The 21242-nt window shown below is 46.8% G+C and overlaps 1 protein-coding gene across 4 annotated transcripts in view; it reads right to left on the bottom strand.

Moving 5' to 3' along the window:
* CFLAR (CASP8 and FADD like apoptosis regulator) overlaps window positions 1-21242 on the bottom strand; it is a 462739-nt gene that overhangs the window by 27538 nt on the left and 413959 nt on the right. For all 4 annotated transcript variants that reach the window (XR_015308382.1, XR_015308381.1, XM_086955239.1 and 1 more), the window contains one exon: window positions 7991-8504. Coding sequence is in view for 2 of the 4 variants with exons in the window: in XM_086955239.1 (XP_086811365.1) it covers window positions 7991-8504 (514 nt within the window). In the remaining 2 variants the exon portion in view is untranslated. The remainder of the gene's footprint in view (window positions 1-7990; window positions 8505-21242) is intronic.

Raw genomic sequence — 21242 nt, 5'->3', positions numbered from 1 at the left:
CCCTACCACACATTCTCACTCATTTATTCTCATTCTCACTCACTTCATTTTGAGCCTCACTCTCATTCACACATGCACTCATGCTCACACACAACCTTCCGTTTTCGCCTCACCCTCTTCAAACTCATCAAGAGTGACATAGGGTCAGAGAGGCTTCTGACCCTATCCCACGATGTGATGAGACGGAGTGGTGACAGTCTGGGTGACGTGTATACCCAGGCACTACAGGCCTGAAGACAAAAGCCCCAGGGACTATCCTCACCTGTTACTCTGCAGCAAGTTAAAAACTGGGAGGCACTGAGGCGTGTCAGACCCCTGAGGCCATGAATATGTCTTTGCCAAGGAAAATCTCTCCAATGGCTGGCGCCTCTAAGCGCTTATGCCAGAAATCAGAAATATTCAGTGCCTCACAGTGCTACTGGACTGTCACTCGCAGTTAGGTTATTATCATTTTTGATTTATGTAAATTGGTGTTTGCATTGTATCCTGCTCCTACACTCTATCAGTATTATACTTTCACCCGTATTCTGCACTATCCTGCTCTCTTCCTCAACCTACACCCACTCCTACTTTTCTACGTATCACGTATCTACGTATATTTTTATTTCCTGCCCTTATATTATATCAGTATTGTACCTACACTTACACCTTGTACTTTGTAATTTACCGTATGTACTTGCTCTACTGCACACGCTTATATCCTGACTATGCTGGTTCATCACTTGTGCCACCTTGGTAATTTATAACTTATTACTGTGTAACCTACTGTACGCATTTGTTTTTATCCACATTTGTACAACTATAGTGCATTAGTGCACTCTCCCATTGTACCCTACCCTTATATACTATCAGTATTATGCCCACTCTTACACCTTGTACCTTACAATTTACCGTATGTATTTGCCCTACTGCTCACTCTTATATCCTGGTTATGCTGGTTGATTACTAGTGCCACTTTGGTAATTTATAACTTATTACTGTGTAACCTACTGTATGCACCTGTTTTTCTGCACACTTGTTTTTCTGCACATTGGTACCACTATAGTGCACTAGTGCATCCTCCCATACCCACCTAATCCTTCAACGCAACATGGACCCCATCGGCAAACACACATACAAAATCAACTACCCACCATCACTCACCAAAAAAGCCGCCAAACGCTTTAAACACAACTTCCTTAGGTCACACTCGGAAACGCCCTTTGCTGACACCTACTTCTCACCGGTCAATGGATCCCTGAACACCGATATCATCTTCCACACCACACGCAGAGCTCAATGGAGAAAAGCGTTCCTCACCCTACTCACCGTCTCCTCCACCAGAATCCGCTCACAGCCTAACTCTCTCCATCACACCATCCCAAGTCTTTCCAGGCAGAGCCACCATCACTATTTACAATAACGGGATTGTCCTATCACAATCCACAGACAGGAAACTGGAACTGCTAGACAACATGTTCTCCACCTTCAAAGAACACCTCTCCAATTCACGGACAAACACTCATATCTCCCCCAGTCCCACCAACCATGACCTCACAGCTACATACTCTTCAATCAGGGACACACCTACCACCCCTGACCTCCCATCCCCTACCCACAACCCCACTATCCCAATTCAGCACTCAATCACAGACACAGATCGCTCCCCCTCATACACCGCTCTTTCCCCCGCCCCTTCTACCAACTCGCGGACCTCCACACATACCTTCAACACTCCTATCACACCTACAGCGGGCATTAACACCCCGCTCGCCGCTGACAGCACAGCTCCCACCCATAACACACCTAACTTAGTCCAGCACCATAATAACACGCACTCCGACAATTCCCCCCCTCAATCCCCCCCATTCTCAGTCCTCATTACCCTCTAACCAACTTCGCAGAACATACCCCCTCTCTTAATTTAACTCCCCCTCCCCTCAACAGGACCATCTCCAATCCCACTTCCCCTCCTACTCTCAGCCCCCATTACCCTCCCTACACCCCCACCACGGCTACCAGTCTCCCAGCCTACACCTTGACCCCCCCGCCTACCACCAATGCCCTCACCCATAACACCAACTTCCTCCCTACCTCATCCACACCCCTCCCGCCCAAAACCTCTCGCCTCCCTATCCCCATCCCGCACACCAACACAACGCAGACCTGCTCGAACACCAGCCCTCCCTCCCACCTGCACACGAATTCCCTGGTCAGCCATTCACCCCTGACTGCCACTCCCACCCCCATCACCTACCCTACGATGGAATACATGACGGCCACCCTCACTCAGATCAAAGAAGACATTCACGCCATCAAAGAACTACTCTCCACACACCCCATACACCCACCACCCACCTACACCCCCCCTCCCAACTTGTCCCCTACTCCGCCGGCGGACTCCCACCCTCATCACGCCCCACACCAGGCGTCAATCCCTGCTCATAGGCGCAGCAACTGCCCTCGTCCCCCGCATCGCCCCTGCAACCCCTCACACATCTACACCTCCCCGCCAAACTTGTCCCCCACCCCTCCGACTAACTCTCGCACTCAGCTATCCCCCAATCTGACCTCAATCCCAGCTCTTAATCGCAACAACCGCCCTCGCCGCACCCACAACTCTTCTTCTGACCTCGACACACTCACCCTTCTCCGCTCCTATGACCCAGCCCCCCAAATTCACACAAGCACCCCACACCGCAACATTCCCACGATACACCCAAATCACCTTAGACCACCCACACTAAACAGCAGATTCTCCATCCCCAATAACCTTAGAAAAGTCCCTCTCTTGCTAGAACCATCTAACACCCTCTACACACCCCGTCTCAAATGCACTCTTCTCAACTGCAGATCGGCCACGAAACATTCCACAGCCATTACTGACCTCCTCTTATCGCGGGACCTTGACCTAATCATCCTGACTGAAACGTGGCTAACTGAATCTTCGACACCCATAATGGACATTCTGGTTCCTCCCAACTACCACATTATCAGGCTCGACAGAACAAGCCAAATAGGTGGTGGAATCGCATGCATCTACAGGAACAACCTCTCTGTTCAGAAAGTCAATTCCACATCCCTACCATCCCCAACATCCTGGGAATACATCTGCCTCGACATTATTAGTGAGGGCAAACCGATATGCTCTCTTCACAGCATTTACCACCCACCCAGGGACAACCTCACCTTTTCCCAACAAATCATGGATATGATCTCAACCAATTCCGGACGGCAGCTCACCCAAATATACCTTGGTGACTTCAACCTCCACTGGAATGACCGCAACGACGCGGTGGTAAATAGTCTTAAATATTTCCTCGATGCCCTTAACCTCACCCAAATATGCAACCGCCCGACCCACGAGAAAGGTTCTACCCTCGACCTGATCATCTCCAAAGAAGACTCTATCCAACTCGAATCCATCCAACCCTGTGACTGGTCAGATCATCATATTATCACATTCTTTATCAATGAAAAAGTCAAAGTCAACCCGGCTCAACTCTCCAAGCCCAAAGTCTGGAAAAGAGACTCGAAAAAGCTCAACCCAGGCTCTTTGCCCCCTAACAGTTGCAATCTCCTACTCCCACCTACAGGCGCCACGGACGTCCAAACTCTGACTGACCACTATCTCAACGCTATGACCTCTATAATTAATGAGGCTGCACCTATGCAGCTAAAAAGAGTCTATACTAAAATCTCCAAACCATGGTACGACGGGAGTCTCAACGAGGATAGAAGAGACATGCGAATGGCAGAACGGACCTGGAGATCAGCTCCCTCCGCAATGCACCTAAAAGATCTGAAGAAAAAGAGAAACTCCTACTTCAGGAAAATAAAACGCTCAAAATCGGACTTCTTCAGCCTTCAACTCGACCAAGCAAAAAACCGCCCGAGAAAACTGTTTGAGCTAATCAAGTCACAATCCAAGGAGCAACCACAACCACTCAACACTGGGCGTGAGGCACCCTCCTGTGAAGACTTCGCTGCTTTCTTTATCCAAAAAACGGACAAAATAAAAAGCGATCTCCTCATTGACGCAAGCCTCTACTCCAAACCCCAATGCCTAGCACCCACTGAACCAAAAAACAATGCTACATGGTCAACCTTTGGCACATACTCGGAAGAAGAAATTGGCAAATTACTCAGCACCCTGAAACCATCCAATCACCTCACGGACCCCCTCCCTGCCTTCGCAGTAAAAGACTTTACCCCTTTGCTTCTCCCTCTCTGGACTAAAATCATCAACAGCTCTCTCCAACAAGGAAGCATACCTGACTCCCTCAAAGTTGGTCAGGTCACACCTCTACTAAAGAAACCAACAGCCGACGCCTCTGATCTCAACAATTACCGTCCCATCACCAATATCCCCACTCTCGCCAAACTGCTGGAAAAATGCGCACAACTACAATTGACTAAACACATTGAGCAATTCGATCTCCTCAACCCTCACCAGTCAGGCTTCCGAGCAGGACATAGCACAGAAACTGCTATGACTCACATAATTGACGACGCACTTCAAATGCTAGACCAAAACGACACCTGCCTCCTCATCCTTCTTGATCTCTCCTCAGCATTCGACACCGTTAAACATGAGAATCTACTAGAACTACTAAACACAAGAATGGGCTTATCTGGAACTGTCCTCAAGTGGTTCACTTCCTTTCTTCACAACAGGTCGCAGAAATTCAAGAGCAACAACCTGATGTCCTCGCCAATACCTGAAACGCTAGGCGTCCCCCAAGGATCCTCTCTATCCCCAACTTTGTTCAACCTAGTCATGGAACCTCTCACCACCTGCTACAAGCATCCAATGTACACTTCCACATGTACGCCGATGACACCCAACTTTACCTTAAATTACAATCACCCAATGACATCCTGCTCCTGAACTCAACGATCAGATGCACCCAATCCTGGCTTGCCGACAATCACCTCAAACTCAATGCCCTGAAAACAGAGTTCCTTCTGATCTCACCTCCAGCGAAGATATCCACCACTCAACATTGGCTTAAACTCCTAACCGCACTCAATGTCCAACCCACCATCGTGGACTCAGCAAAATCTTTAGGCATAACACTCGACACCAATCTCAGCATGCAGCAACATATCAGCAAGGCGACAAAGGGAGCGAACTTCCAGATCAATACTCTGAGGAAACTTAAACCCTACCTCCCAGCCAAAGACTTCCAAACTGCAGTACAAGCACTAGTCATCCCACGAATTGAATACGGCAGCACCGCCCTCTGCGGACTCCCCCTAACTACAACCGCACCACTAAAAGCTTCTCTAAATGCTGCAGCGAGACTCATCACTGGGTCAAAAAAGCACTCCCACATTACCCCTGACTTGAAGTCCCTGAATTGGCTGCCTTTTGAATCCAGAATACATCTGAAAATCGCCTGCATGACACACAAGGCGGTACACCTAAACTCACCCGGCTACCTTGCTCAGAAATTGACAATCTCTGGGGGAATTAGAAACACGAGAGGCACAAACAATCTTCTGCTGAAACCTCGAAGATTCCGGAAGGAAAAAACATACAAGCGCTCCTTCTCAGGAATGGCGCCTATGATTTGGAACTCACTCCCTCCCGAAACCAGGCTTATCTCCTCCACTACACTCTTTAAAAAAGAAGTAAAAGCTATCCTCATGGCTAAATACACTTGAACTACTATCTCGAACCCTATTAACACCCTGCACCGATCTGTACTACATGTTTGACCCCTTTACTTATTTGTTTGAGTTGTCTTATTACTCACATGATTGGCTTTGCAGTCACTTATTTGTACTATTTGTACTGTGTGATCTATTGATTTACTTGTCTGACTATGTTCCCTCATGTACCCTTCTATGTAAAGCGCTCTGATTTCTGCGAAGATCTTGTTCGCGCTATATAAAACTTTTAAAATAAATAAAATAAATAAATAAATCATACTAACAGCGAATAATAATGTAATATTGACTATTAATATAGTATACAAATGGCAAAAAACAAGAAGTGCGGGACCCAGATGCCCATAAGGGCAAGGCACCGCTGCAGAGGAGGGAGTTTGTCACCTGGATTCTCATGCTTGTTTAGGGGAGCCAATTATACTTTTGGAATAACAAGCCTCTATTTAGTGGGCTGATAAGACATTTTGGAGGGGTCAAATGCTCTCTTTTAACTTCAATATTAATGGAACACAGGCAATTAAGGAATTTTGTGCAAATGTCACATAGAATGAAGAGGGTGTGTGAATGTGGGAGGGCTAGTGATTATGTGAATTTAGAAATGTGTCCTTCACTTTCCTCTATAATACACTGAATTAATTTGGGTGGACTGTTGATTAGGAAATCAGCCACCCCACAAACGACTACTCAGATTTATTTACAGAGAAGCCTTCGTAACTCAGTAATGCTCTCTACTGGCCATTTGTGGAGCATACCTTCCATTGTAAAACAGTTCCAAAGGGGCTTTACACAGAACGGTATCATGACAGCTGTCAATGGTGAGCTTGGGGACAAACTTTATTGTGCCAATGGTGAAGAAGGCCTTGGGTCACTAGGCACTCCCACCCCCTGTGTAATTGCCCTTTGCAATTGAGGATATACCGGAGAGTAGGGGTACTTGAGTTTAAATAAAGCACATGAAAATGCCTTACATATGCAAAAGCCCCTCATGTGTTTACCAAGGGGAAGCTGCCACCCTTCAAATAAGGGAGCGAGCTGTCTAAAGTGAGACTATGAGAGACACCGCACCCAAATCATGGCGGCTACATTTTAAATTAATCCATACAACAAACGAATATCCCTTAATCTTACCTCTGTGATTCAATGTATAGGTGCCAATGCTAAAAGCATTATTTGTCTGAGAACATAGCACACAATTTAGCTTTTTTAAGCAAAATCTTTAAGATTTTGCCACGACTCAAACTTAATTATGTTTAGTCTAATTCGAAACTGGATTAATAACTGTACCTCTTAGCTACAGTAACTAAAGCATGCAAATCCTCTGTATTCAATAGCAGATTTAAACTCTTGAGGGAGGTTACCAAGAAGCCAGGGTGGTGTAAACACTGTCTTTGACTCACGCATCTACCAGCAGCAGATCCACCCCTTCTTATTTTGGGTTCTTCACTTACACAGCAAGGAATTTGTCCGGTGGATACAGTTTTCGAATTGAGGATCTAACACCAGTTTTGCTGCAGGAAAAAAGCAGTTTCCACACTTCTAAATGAGACAAGGCAAACATATGATGGGCGGCAGGACAACTACTAATTTTTGAGGCATGTCCCTTTATGACTTATCTTTAAAGGAGGCTGCTTGTCCATTAGGAAGACATGTTTTCATGACTGGACTCAGACAGGGCTAATTTTTTACAAGCAGAAAATAAGTGAATGATTACGCGGTATGGTGTGCTGAATTCAGCCTGAAGGTTTATAACTTTCAACATGACTACTCATTTTTGCTATTATGGTATCTGGAATGCATTTATTGTGCAGAGCTATATCTAACCTGAAAATGTTATGTTGGGCCTAATTTGCTTTTAACGAAATTGGTACAAAGGCTGTGTGAGTGTGGGTCAATTACAAACTGCTTAGCGGGAAGAGGCCGACAAATGTTCCATGTCAAATAGGTACCATTGTTATGGCTTTGATCAGGCCATTCTAGGTGCTTCTACAGCAGGGCTTGAGTCGGGGTACCACGCGGGTGGACGGCGTCCCCCCACTTATTTTACCGGGAGCTCGATAACTGGAGCAAATGGAGCCACACATTCACTCTTTGGCCTCTTTGGGGCGAGATGCAATCGCATCTAAAGGGTGAGTGAGGGGAGGCAATGAGTCTGATGGTGCAAGCCACCTTTCGTGGCGTCACTTCCTGTCGTGACGTCAGCTTCCCACACTTCTTTTTTTAGGACTTGTGCCCTGTTCTACAGAGACTAAACACTACTGCCTCTTCATCACCTTTTTTTCCTACCTGAGAATTGTCCTAGTTTAGTAAAATATTTTGTGGATTTAGCATCGCTTACCGTGCCCGATGATCCTGCAGAAGTTGAGACAGACACCGCAGGTAGAAGGAGGGTGCGCTGTGGGACTTCTCAAGCACCGATAAATCCACCTTGCAGTGGCTCCAGAATATGTCTGCCTCGTTAGGAATCCCAGAGTCCTGTGATCTCCCATGGTTTGCAAGGAACCCATGCTCATTCCCGTCAACTTCCAGCAGGCTGTCCGAATATTCAGGCCCACCTACAGCTAAATAGTTCTGAATGAAGAAAAGCTTTGGTTTCCCCAGGAGCCCAGGACACAATGCTCCGGTGAACATATTCCGTATGTTATCCAGCATGAATCCGTGCCTATTATTGTCAATGCCGAACACCTCCTGTGTGCTACCACGGCTGATGATAACACACACAAAGCAGTCATAATCCTTGTGTTTGGGCGTGGCTGCCATGTCCTGAACAGTCCGGATCAGATCGGCCAAAGTTACGTACAAGTAGAATTGAACTTCAAAGCGAAGAGCAGTGAACGTCTGTGTCAGCACTTCTGCAGGAAATAAAAAACAAATAGACAAATATATGATATGGTAAAGGTTGTAGTCAAGGAATGATCAATTTAAGTACAATCAATGTCAGTCTTCACTGAAGAAAGGTGGGTGTCCAACCAGATTCCCTCATCCTATACCAGATAAAAATTATAATTTTACTACGGATTACAGTGGGTGCCTATTTTCTCACTTCTTTACTGATTGTAAAAGTGCTTGGCACCAACCAAACATTTTTTTTTTTAAAGTTTCAAAAATCTTTATTGACATATTGTGCAGTACATCAAAATCCAACAATCCTAAGTACATCAAGAGGGACCTATCATATCCAGTCCCGAATCTGAATGTTGCAGCGCCTTGCCCCACCAGCTATATCTCATGTGTGTCCTCCTGTGAGGTATGGGGACCGGCCCCAGTCCCAGTTGCATTCTCCTCCTCCGCTCCAGCTGCCTCTTGCGCTAGAAGGTATGAGGTGAGCGGGCCCCAGATGTCTTTCGGGCACGATTTGGTGGGCAGCATGCCTGCAAAGTGGTGCATGTAGTCTTGCCATGTAGACCTAGTGTGAATACAATCTTTAAACTTGGGAGCCCGATCTCTCCCCAACCTACATGCCTCCTGTTGTTTCACCAGAAGTATCCCTATTGCTAGGAACTTTTTTTTTTTAAAACAGATTTTATTGGTTGCATCGAAAGCACATATTATGCAATGCTCTGTCATCCAGAGACAATCACCATTATCAATTTAACAATCACATTTGCAGTAATTTTCTATAATAAGGCATAATAGACAAACATAACATGTAGCTATGAACCCCCCCCCTCCACCCACCCGCGAGTCCCACCCCCCTGTGCGCCACTGCCTGCTCTACCTGGATTGTGTATAGCAAGTATATTGTGTATCGTGCATACCGATGTGACAACAGTATGTCATGACTGTCAAACTGTCAAGGGGGCTGGATGGCATTGTCCTCAGGTGGCGGATCCAGCTCCAGTCCACGATAGTCCGCCCACCTCTTCCAGATCTTCAAGTGCTTACGAGGGCAGCCCCTGGCAACATATATGGGTTGTTCCAGCCCCATACAGAAGTCCATTCCATTCCTCCAGGCCATGAGCGATGGAGCCCGGGGCGCCTTCCATGATCTTGCGATATCTCTCATTGCCAGTGTGAGCCCTAGCAATAGTAAGTGGCGTTTATATCGATTGCCCCATACCCCGGCCATAACGTGTAACAGGGCCAGCTTGGGATCCCTCTGAAGCACCCAGGACAGCACCTCATCTAGACACCGGAACACCCCATCCAAGAATCTCCATAACACCCTGCAGTCCCAAACTGTGTGCATTAAAGTCCCCACCTCCGATCCACACCTAAGGCAGTCAGGGGACGCTACCAAGCCCACCCTCCACAAGCGCCGTCTAATGTAATATGTACGGTGTAAGTATCTGAATTGGACGAGTCGCAGGCAAGTCCTCTAGGACTTGCCAGTGCCTCCACCCAATCTTCCTCATCCAATTCCCCGATATCCTGTTCCCATGCAATTTTAAGTTGTTGCAGATCGGAGGAGCAATGTCGTACAAGAGTTTGGTAGATGCGTGACAGTTTCTTGTCTGGCAGTTCCCCATGAAGACTTTAGCTTCCAACGGGCTGAACTCAGGGAGACTCTCCAGCCCCACAACGTATGGAGTCAGGGCATGATGAAACTAGAGATATTTATAAAATTGAGTACGTGGCATCCCGAACTTGTCCCGTAGGGTATCAAAGGACTTAAGCACGCACCCGGCCATAACATCCCCCAGGGTGGAAATGCCGATCGCATCCCATCCCCGGAAGCCAATTAATGTGTCCATCTGGGGCAACCGACCATTGCTCCACAATGGGGTCTCCTGGGTAAGAACATTCCACCAGCCCATCCTATGCAAAGCCTGTCTCCACACCCTAAAGACCACCTGCGTGATGGAAGGCAGGGACCTCCTGAGTGGTGCCGAGTATAGTAGCGTGTGGACGGACGCAGTGCCCATCAAGGCCCTCTCAACTGCATATGCGGGGTCGCTCCTGTCTGTATACCACCAGTCATTTAATACCAAGAGGCGGGACGCCTGGTAATACGACAGTACATCCGAAGTGGCCAAGCCCCCAGTATATGTTGACAGGAAACATGTCCACAGGGCAACTCGTGCCCCCCCCCCCCCCCCCCCCCTCCCACAGGAAACCATTCAACGCCGAGTTAAGGCGACGGAACCAGCCAGGTTGCTAGGAACTTTTGTGCACTGTTTGGATTCCCTGGGTCAAGCCCAGAAGGCCCACGAGCGGGCATGGTGTTATCTGGGTACCTATCATGGTCGATAATCCCTGGAACGTTTGTGCCCAGGAGGCCGCCTCCGGGGGGCAATCCCATGCCAGGTGTAAGAAACCTGCTCCCTCCCTACCACACCGTGTACATTCATCACTATCCCTGAGTCGAAACCTGTAAAGCCTAGCCGAAGTATGGTATAGTCGGTGTAGAAATTTTAGGTGGATGAGCCGCAACTTACTGTTGCGGGTCACAGCCTCTGTTTGCACACAACTAAGCTCCCATTGTTCATCTGTCAGTGTAACATTCAAGTCCTTGTCCCATTTCTGCCTGGCACGAACAGGGCATGTGGACGGTGAATTTTGTATGTGTTAATAGAGGAGGGATATGGTGTGCTGAGGATTATCTGCTTGTAGCAAGGCATGCAGTGGGACAAGTAGATCAGGTTCCTCCGGGAAGGCTGGAGTAACAGCCTTCACACTTTGCCGGAGACGGGTATACGTAAATGTATCCATTGTCATCGGCTCACAGGTCTCAAAAAATTGTTCCTTGGAGCGGAATTGTCCCCCAATATAGAGGTCTCCCCAGGCACAATACTTGAGCCTCTCTAGCATCTTTCAACATATCCCCTCAAAGGTGACTTACAATAAAGGAATACGTGAAAGGGACACCTTAGGAGAGTACAGCATAGGGATTTCTAGCTTGCAAGCTATCTGTTGCCATGCCAATATTGTACTATCTATGGTGGACGGGTCACATACATGCTACTTCACTGCCGTGCAGAGAACGCATGTTGTGGGTGTTGTGGCCAGGTAGCCATACTTCACCGCCAGGTGAGGCATAAACGGTGGCGGGCGAATCCAATACACAGCGAAATGGGCCTGTGCACAATAATAATAAAATTCTAAATTAGGGACGTCATACGCTCCCTGGTGGTATGGCAGCATCAAAGTGGTCAGGTTTAGTAGCGCCTGTTTCCAGCCCCATATGAGCCTCCTAAGTTGAGGATAGAGCGTACTAAAGAAAAAGGTCCCGGGATAATGAGGTATATTAACCGCATCGCTGCGGCGGCTTTTCCCGCTGTGTGCGGCTATTTTCAAAAAGCCGCGTTACATGACGAGCTCAGCTCATCATCAGCATACGAGCGCCGTAGCTGATGACGAGCTGAGCTCGTCATCAGCAGCGAGGCGGTTAATGAAAAAGTACAAAGTTTTGGCAATAAAACCATCTTAATTAAGGAGCTTTTCCCCGCCATGGACAGCGAAAAGACATATCCACTTGGTGATGGTGTCTGTAATTTTGTCTATAGCTGTGCCATAATTTAACGGCATGAGCGCATCCCTGTCTCTAGTGACATGTATACCAAAGTATTTTATCTCATCCATTTACCGAATCAGGGGGTAGTCCAGTTGGTGCGGTGGGGTGTTTTCTGTAAGTGGAAAGACCGCAGATTTAGACCAATTGATTTGTACCCCAGAAATGGCGCCAAATTTAGTTATCTCTCGTAGTATAGGGTTAAGATTAGCATGTTTATTTTAACATAAAGCGTCATATCATCTGCCTATAGGGAGATGAGCAGTTGTCAAGACGGGTAGATTAGTGCCTTATCGTTATGGTGCTGCCGGAGTTTGGCAGCTAAGGGCTCTATGGCTTGGGCAAATAGAATGGGAGATAAACGGCAGCCCTGCTGTGTGCCTCTGGATACGGTGAAGGGGGAGGATTTGGCCCCATTCAGGAGTATTGAGGCCACCGGATGGTTGTATAACAGTTGGATCCATTGGAGGAAGGCAGAAGGCATCCCCATATACCCCAGTGTGCCTAGTAGGTAACCCCATTCCAGGGAATCAAACACTTTGGTAGCGTCAAGAAATACAGCAACTGCCAAGCACTTAGGGTCAATATCTTGTAATACAGCGACCAGGGTTCTGAGATTAAGTGAGGTGGCCCGACTCAGAATGAACGCAGCCTGGTCAGGTAATACCAGGCGTTACATCAGTAGATTGAGCCGGGTCGCCAGGACCTTAGCTAGTATTTTGGTATTGCAATTTAAAAGAGAAAGGGGCCGATACGAGTCGCAGTAAGGTAGGGGCTTCCCTGGTTTTAATAATGAGGTTATAAGAGCTTCTCTCATCATCCGAGGCAGACTTCCTTCCTCTAATGCTGCATAATATACCTCCTTCAGGATTGGAGCCAAAATTGAGGCGTAGGTTTTATAAATTTCTATGGGCAGCCCATCGGATCCAGGGACCCGTCCAGACTTCATCTGCATGATAGCTTCTGTGATTTAATCTAGTTCTAAATTTAGGAATTTACGCTGAATGTCCCCCAACCAGGCAAGTGCGGTATCTTCGAAGTAGTCGGGCAAGTCAAGAGGGGTGCCCCTCTGGGAGGAGTATAAGGTACTGTAGTAGTCCCTAAACGTGGGTATTTGATCAGGAAGGTTCCTATGTGTGTTGCCTTGTGCAGCCTGTAGTTCCGTTATATAATTGGAGAACCTAGGTGTTATGTTATGTTATGTTATACCGGGGTTTTATATAGCGTACGGCTACTCGGAAGAGTGTCCCGACGCTTTGCATTGCGCACCAAACTCATAACATAACAGGAAAAACAGATAAAAGGCAGAGAAAAAGGGAACCAAACGGGTCAGAAAACTAAGAGGTAAAAAGCCAGGATTTGAGCCCCTTCCTAAAGGCCAGCAGGTTTGGAGTGCTGCGCAGGGACACAGGCAGCTTATTCCACTTTATTCTATGGTCTGAACGCAGCTGCCAGAGCTTTCCCTGGGCAATCCCCTTCGCCATAGACCCGTGCGATATGGTGTTTCCCCCGAAATTTACATTCCCTATCGGCAAGCTCTTCGTATTCCGTAAGTGTACCGCGTATGGTGGCTCTAATGGCACTCTCATCAGAACCGTAACCCAATCCGCCCTCCAATTGTTTGATTTCTCTTTCCAATTCAGGATAAGTCGTTGCCCCCACACTTAGATATGCACCAGCCTCGGGTCATGAACTTAAACGCCTCCCAAACAGTTGTGATACTGGGAACAGAGTCTAAATTGCGGTCAAAAAAATCTTGTATGTCTTGCTCCAATTCAGTTTTGAATGCCGTGTCCTGGAGATGTAAGGGGTTAAGGCGCCAGCTATTGTATGGGGAGTGATTAAGGGGTGCATGCATTTCAGCGACGACCGGGGAGTGGTCAGAATGAGTGCAGGCTAAATGGGTCATCTGTCCCAGCCAATGCGCCATCCCCGTGGACACAAACAGGTAGTCCAATCTGGCCCAAGATGAGTGGAATGCTGAAAAATGTGTACCCTCTCGCAGCCTGGGATGTTTGTACCTCCAGGAGTCAAGCAAGTAATTCTAGTCTATGATACCTCGCAGTGCTCTCTGAGTGGTAGTATAGTGTGCTGGGGAATCACGGGACCGGTCCTTATGGGGATGCATCGCTGTATTAAAGTCCCCGCCCCAGATGATGTAAGTAGTACCTATTTCCTGAATTCTACACCACAATCAGAGGAGGACATGTGAATCGTCAGTGTTAGGTCCATAATAGTTGGCAAAAGTTACATAGTAAGAGTGAAATCTACCCCAGACCAAGCAGAATCTACCATCTATGTCAGTTTCCGACCCGCTGGGCACAAACGTCACCCCCTTCTTAACCAAGATGGCCACTCCCCGGGAGTATGTAAAATACGATGCAAAACAACGGTGCGAGGCCCACCTCGAGGCAAATTGGAGATTAGAGCCGGGACTCAAGTGCGTCTCCTGCAACATAGCACTGTAATGTGATGCCTATCTAGGTAACCTAGAATCTGTCGCTTTTTCCTCGGGTTATTCAGACCTCGTATGTTCCACAACACTATTATAAAACTATTAATGTCTTGTGTGCTATCTGCCGTTGCGCCGCTCATGACATTCAGTATTGACCCACATAACAATGACCACAGTGGACTGAACAAGCTGTAGGGCAGTTATAAATGAAATTCCACCCTCCACCCACACCAGCTACCCCAACTTGCCGGGTACAGGACCCCCCTCCCAAAGAAACATTATTTAACTACTTGTACCCCTTATTTACTTAACTACAGGGGGTTCGTCCTCACAGGGAATACACTAGAGGCACCAGACCCACCCACGTTCCTCCATACTCTCGCCCACCTAACAGTAAGTATACGTACACATCACCAGCGCAGATCAGTTCATCATGCACAGAGCGTCAATGAGAGTTCCAGCAAACACCAATGTTATTTATGCGGTTCAGCTTGGGTCCGACGGAGACCTGGAGCGACCCCCATATTTCTGACTCTGCGGTCACCGAGCGGTGGTGGCGACGAAGTTAATCCTCAGCTTGCTGTGGGATCAGGAAATAATGTTGCGATCCGTGATGGGTAATCTTCAGCTTCGCCGGGTACAACATGGCGTAGGGGATTTGCTGCGGTTGTAATTTTTTCTTGACCGTAGCAAATTTGCGCCTGGCGTCCTGCACTGATTGCGTAAAGTCTGGGAAGAAGGCCAGTGTTGTGTTCTCGTACTGCACCGTTTTCTTTTCTCGGGCTAGACGAAGGACCGTATCCCTGTCCGGTAGTTTAAAAAGCGTGCTATCAGAGGCTGTGGCGGCATCCCCGGGCGATGGGCGGGCTGCCAGAGACCTATGCACTCTCTCCACCGTGAGGTGTGCCGAGAAGGATTCTCTGCTGAATAGCTCCACAATCAGCTTCTTGATAAAGTCCTCCATATGTCCTGTGTTTGAGGTTTCCGCCAGACCAAGAATACAAACATTATTTCTTCGGGAGCGGGCCTCCAAGTCCTCATTTTTATCTGTGGTTACCTTAAGTAATCTGTCCATCTGTGACATTGGGCTCTTACTCGCAGCTAAACATAGGCCATCATGGATGTTCTCATTTTTCTATTTTAAAGAATACAAACACATGTATTTGATTGGCCTTAGTATTTTAAAGAATACAAACATGTATTTGATTGGCCTAAGGCCAATCAAATACATGTGTTTGTATTCTTTAAAATAGAAAAATTAGAACATCCGTGAAGGCCTATGTTTAGCTGTTCAAATAAATTGACTAACTAGCTCAGGGACAACCTCCCCACCTGTTAGAACTGTAGGTGAGGGACACCCGCACATAATTCCTCTTTCTCCTTTTCTTTATTATTATTTCATGAATGAATGGTGTTTATGAGTGGGACACGGAATGTGAGGTGGTTTAATTGTTGTGTAAAGGATGTAAAGTGTTTACACTTATATTTTATTATCTTTTCACTGATCACTTGTACATAGATTCACAGACTAATTTCATAAATAGGAGCTCCCCATGTAAATAGGATATTTTCGATTGTTTGAATACTTGAATATTGTCAAAAATATGGCATTTTGATACAAATTAAATAAGAATAAACAAATAAACAGTTTCAAGATTAAATCCCGACTGAAAGAGTGGTCCATTCAGGATAATTGTGGTTTCATTATGCTGCCAAACTAGATAAACCACTGAGCAGTATTGGCATTTTGTGTTGTTGATCGACATTCATATCTTAGCATAGATCGCCGTCTAGTGGGTTCGGATGATTGCACCGTGTTGTCCTGGAAGAGTCTTCGAAGTATCACGAGCTAGGTGACTCCTCCCCTGGACGACAGTGCGCATGGGCATCTTCTCCATCCTCAGATTGTTTTTCGCCATTGTGGCAAAGATGGAGTATAGTAAAGTAAGAGTTGGCCATGCAAAAGAGAATCCTGCAGCTGCAACAGGCACCGGGGAGGAGGGTGGGCGATATGAATGTCAGCAGCCCTACATGCCAAGAACAGATGCATACTGGTAAGTAGCATTTTCCATTCAAGGCATGTGGGCTGCTGAATTCATATCTTGGCATAGACTGTATAGCAGTATCTCCTCTAGCAATGGTCACCTGTACCAGCTGTAGCAGTCTGAAAAAGAGTTTTAAGGACAGCCTGGCCTACAGCAGCTTGCTGCTTTGTTTGCACGTCTACACAATAGTGTTTAGTGAAAGTGTGTATGGTAGGCCATGTAGCTCCCTACATATGTCTTCAAGAGGAATATTCCCTAGGAAAGCCATGAATGCCCCCATTTTACGCATAGAGTGTGCTTTTAGGGGAACTGTTAAAGTGCGTTTAGCTTTTTCATAGCATATTTGAATGCATTTAACTATCCACCTGGCTATTCCTGATTTTGAGATGGGATTACCTTTATGTTGTGGGGAAAAAGCAACAAACAGTTGCTTTGTTTTCCTAAATGATTTTGTCCTGTCAACATAATATAGCAGAGCTCTCCTTACATCTAGTGTGTGTAGGGCTCTTTCAGCTACTGATTGTGGGTTTTGGAAGAAAACTGGCAATTCTATTGATTGATTGATAAGGAAAGTGGATATGACTTTTGCATAAACTTAGGGTTAGTCCGAGGTACTACCTTATTTGCATGTATCTGCATGAAAGGTTCTTGAATGGTTAATGCCTGTAGCTCACTCACTCGCCTGAGGGAGGTAATGGCAATCAAGAATGCCACCTTCCATGTTAGGAATTGTAATTCACATGAATGGAGTGGTTCGAAAGGAGGTACCATAAGTCTGGTAAGTACTACATTTAAGTTCCAGACTGGTGAAGGTGGGTGCTTTGGAGGGATTATCCTTTTAAGACCTTCCATAAAAACTTTGATTGGGCGTACTTTAAACAGGGAAAGGTGTTGTCTGTTCTGGAGATATGCTGCTATAGTATGTTAGATTGCATCTTTGAAGATGCAAGAGGTAACAGATAATGTTTTGGATGGAAGCATCTAATGGATTGATTTGGTTATTATTGCAATAAATTACAAATCTTTTCCATTTAGCTGCATAGCATGCTCTAGTAGTTGGCCGTCTTGCCTCCTTGATAATGTTCATGCAATCAGGAGGCAAGTTAAGGTATCCGAACTCTAAGACTTCAGGAGCCAGATCGCTAGGTTCATCTGATTGGGATCTGGGTGCCTGATTTCTCCATGGTTCTGAGTTAAAACATGGGGCGAGAGGCGCAGTCTTTGGTGGGGAACTACTGAAAGTTCTAGAAACGTAGTGGACCATGGCTGTTTTGCCCATGTGGGAGCAACCAGGATCATTGTGAGGGACTGCTGGCGTAGTTTGCGTGCCACCAGCGGAATCAGTGGGCTGGTGGAAAAGCGTACGCAAATCTGCCTGACCAGTTCATCCATATCGCATTGCCCTGTGACAACGGATGAGGAAACCTGGCGGCAAAGTTCTGGCATTTTGAGTTTTTGTTTGTGGCAAACAGATCTATCTCTGGATGCCCCCATTTTTGGAAGAATGGTTGGAGAACTTGAGGGTGAATCTCCCACTCATGTAGCTGTTGGCTGTGTCTGCTTAACAGATCTGCTATTTGATTGTCTTTCCCTGGCAGGTGTTCTGCTAGGAGAAAAATTTTTTTGGAAATTGCCCACCTCCATATGCTCTGTGCTAGCAACTCTAAGTGGTTGATATGCAGTGTCTTTTGTCTGATAGTCCAGAGCCCTTGGACTGTGTATTGAAGTAAGTGGGCTCCCCAACTTGTCAGTGATGCGTCCGCTGTTAGTACTACTTGTGGAACCGGCTCTTGGAATAGCCGCCCCTTGGAAAGGTTTTGTGGGTTCCACCACTGGAGAGAGTTGTAAGCGCGACTGTCTACCAACACTAGGTCTTTTAGTTGTCCTTGAGCTTGGTTCCACTGCCGTGCTAAGCATTCTTGCAGTGGACGCATTTGAAGTCGGGAATAAGGGACAATGAATATGCATGAGGTCTTCATGCCTATGAGCTGCATGAACACTCGCGCTGGCAAAGAGTGTAGTGGCTGAAACTTTTGAATGAGAGTCTGCATGTTGGCTATCCTGGCTGGATTTGGATATGCCTTTGCTACTGAGGTATCTATTGTAGTCGCCAGATATTGCTGTATGTGGGAGGGCTGTAGATGTGATTTTGGGTAATTTATGGAAAAACCCAGACTGTGCAGCAGCTGGAGTGTCTGAGATGTATGGCTGGCACACTGCGCGTACGAGTTGGCTTTTATGAGCCAATCGTCCAGGTATGGAAACACGTGGATGTGTTGCCTTCTTAGGTGTGCTGCTACTACCGCTAAACATTTTGTGAAAACCCTTGGGGCTGTAGTCACCCCGAAGGGGAGAACTTTGAATTGATAATGTTGACCTTCTATTGTGAACCTGAGGCATTTCCTGTGAGCTGGATGTATAGGTATGTGAAAATATGCATCTTTGAGGTCTAATGTAGCAAGGAAGTCGCCCTGCTGGAGTAACAGGAGTACTTGTTGTAGAGTAATCATATGGAAATGCTTTGAGAGTATGTATTGATTTGGCGGTCTGAGGTTAGTATGGGTCTGAGGGATCCATCCTTCTTGGGAATTAGGAAGTATAGAGAGTATACCCCTGTTCATTGGTGTTGAAAAGGGACTTGTTCTATTGCATCTTTTTGTAGCATGGACGCGGCCTCTTGTTGTAACAATGTTATGTGTTCTTTGGACATAGGACGGTGTTTGGGTGGTATGTTGGTAGGAGTAGAAGTGAGTTCCAGGCAATAACCATAATGGATAATTTGTCTCACCCACCTGTCTGTGGTAATGGAGTTCCAGACTGGTAGGAATTGTTTGACTCTGCCTCCGACTGGTGTTAGATGGTCTGTAGGGAGTGTGATTAAGTCACTGTTTGGCGGCAGTGGAGGCTCTGGTGTTATTGCCGCCCCGTCCTCTGCCCTTGTTATTGTTGCCCCTATAACCTCCTCTGTTGGAGCCTTTATGAAAGGAACTTTGGGTGTTGCTTTTGTATGTAGAGGAAGTCTGTGATGTGTTGCCTCTTGCGGAGCCTCTGTCGGAGGAGCGACAAAAGGAACCTCTATGTTGTTGAAACTGCAGTGTGCCCATAGATTTAGCAGTTTCGGTATCTTTTTTCATTTTGTCTAAGATGATATCTACTGCAGGGCAAAACAGGAAGTCTTGGTTAACTGGTTGGTTGAGGATGGTGGATTGCACCTCGTTTTTAAAACCAGAGATGCGTAGCCATGCGTGTCTGCGTAGTAATACGCTAGTATTAATGGACCTGGCTGATGTGTCCGCTGCGTCAAGCGCACATTTAATGGAAGCATTAGTTATAAATTTGCCTTCCTGTATGAGGTCGTTAGTCTGAGCTTTGAAAGGTTCTGGCAGGTGTTGCTATAAACCTTCAAGTTGATGGTAATGTGCTCTATCAGAGCATGCTAGTAGAGATTGTGTGTTTACAATCCTCCATGAATCAGCAGCCTGTGAGGCTACTCTTTTGCCTGAGGCTTCTAATATTTTAGACTCTTTGTCAGGAGGGGGGAGCATCTCCTGTTTGTGAGTTAGCTCTCTTTCGAGCGTTTGCTACTACTAGTGAGTCTAAAGGTAACTGCGATTTAATATAAGTAGGGTCTGTAGGGGCCGCCTTACATTTCTTCTCAATCCTGGGATTGAGTACACATGCTCTGGGTGGATCTTTGAATATGTCTGGCGCGTGTTTTAGTACCCCTTTCAACATAGGAAGTGTCCTGACGTTTTTCTCAGAAGTAGGAAAAGTGTCAAATAGAAAATCTTCTTCTATTGGGTCAGTGTGCATGTCGACCTTGTGGTATTTTGCTGCCCTATCTAGCAGTTGGTTAAAAACAATGGTGTTGTCAGTAGGCGACGGCTTTGTAGGGTATGGGGAGGTGTCTGGGATGGGGTGTGTGTCATATGGACCCTTCTGGTCTTCCCATGTGTCATTCTGTGCATGAGGATCTTCTGGTTCATTAAAATAGACGACCCGTTTCGGTTCGAGGCTCTTCTTTGACTTGATAGCTTTCGACTCGATAACCTTTTAGGGTGGGGCGACCTTCTTTGGTTCGACCACCTTCTTCGGTTCCACGACCTTTGGTTTGACAATCTTCCTCGGTTCGACGACCTTTGGTTTGACGACCTTCTTTGGGGTCGACGACCTTCGTTTCGACAACCCTCTTGGAGTCGACAACCTTCTTGGGGAGAATGGTACTCGGTCATGGGCTATCAGAAGGCCTGTTTTTGGGCTTCGGAGCCGAGCCGGAAGGCGGGGCTTCTGAAGGAGCTTGTCGATCTCGGCTAAGGCCTTTAGGCAATGCTTCGACCGGAACCTTATCTTTTGGGATAAATGGTGTTGGGGGTTGGGTACTCACTGTTTGCCTCGGCGTGATTTGGTCATCGGAGTCCGACTGGTCCTCAACGGTGATGATTTCTAGATCCAAGTCCGCCTCTTCTGGGAGGTCGTGTTCATCATCGAAGATGTTCTCGGTTCAGGTGCCGGCCGCTGCATCTCTTGCCTAGCGGCCCGTCGGTTCCAGATGGTCTTCTTCGAACGGACTTGGGCACACGCTGGGCAATTTTCTTCGTTGTGCTCCGGTGATAAGCACTTGTTGCATACTGTATGTTTT

This window comes from Lissotriton vulgaris, chromosome 2_1, assembly GCF_964263255.1.
Source record: "Lissotriton vulgaris chromosome 2_1, aLisVul1.2, whole genome shotgun sequence".
Classification (NCBI taxonomy): domain Eukaryota; kingdom Metazoa; phylum Chordata; class Amphibia; order Caudata; family Salamandridae; genus Lissotriton; species Lissotriton vulgaris.
The sequence above is the reverse complement of the archived record's forward strand: the minus strand, read 5'-3'. Positions and strand labels throughout refer to the sequence as shown.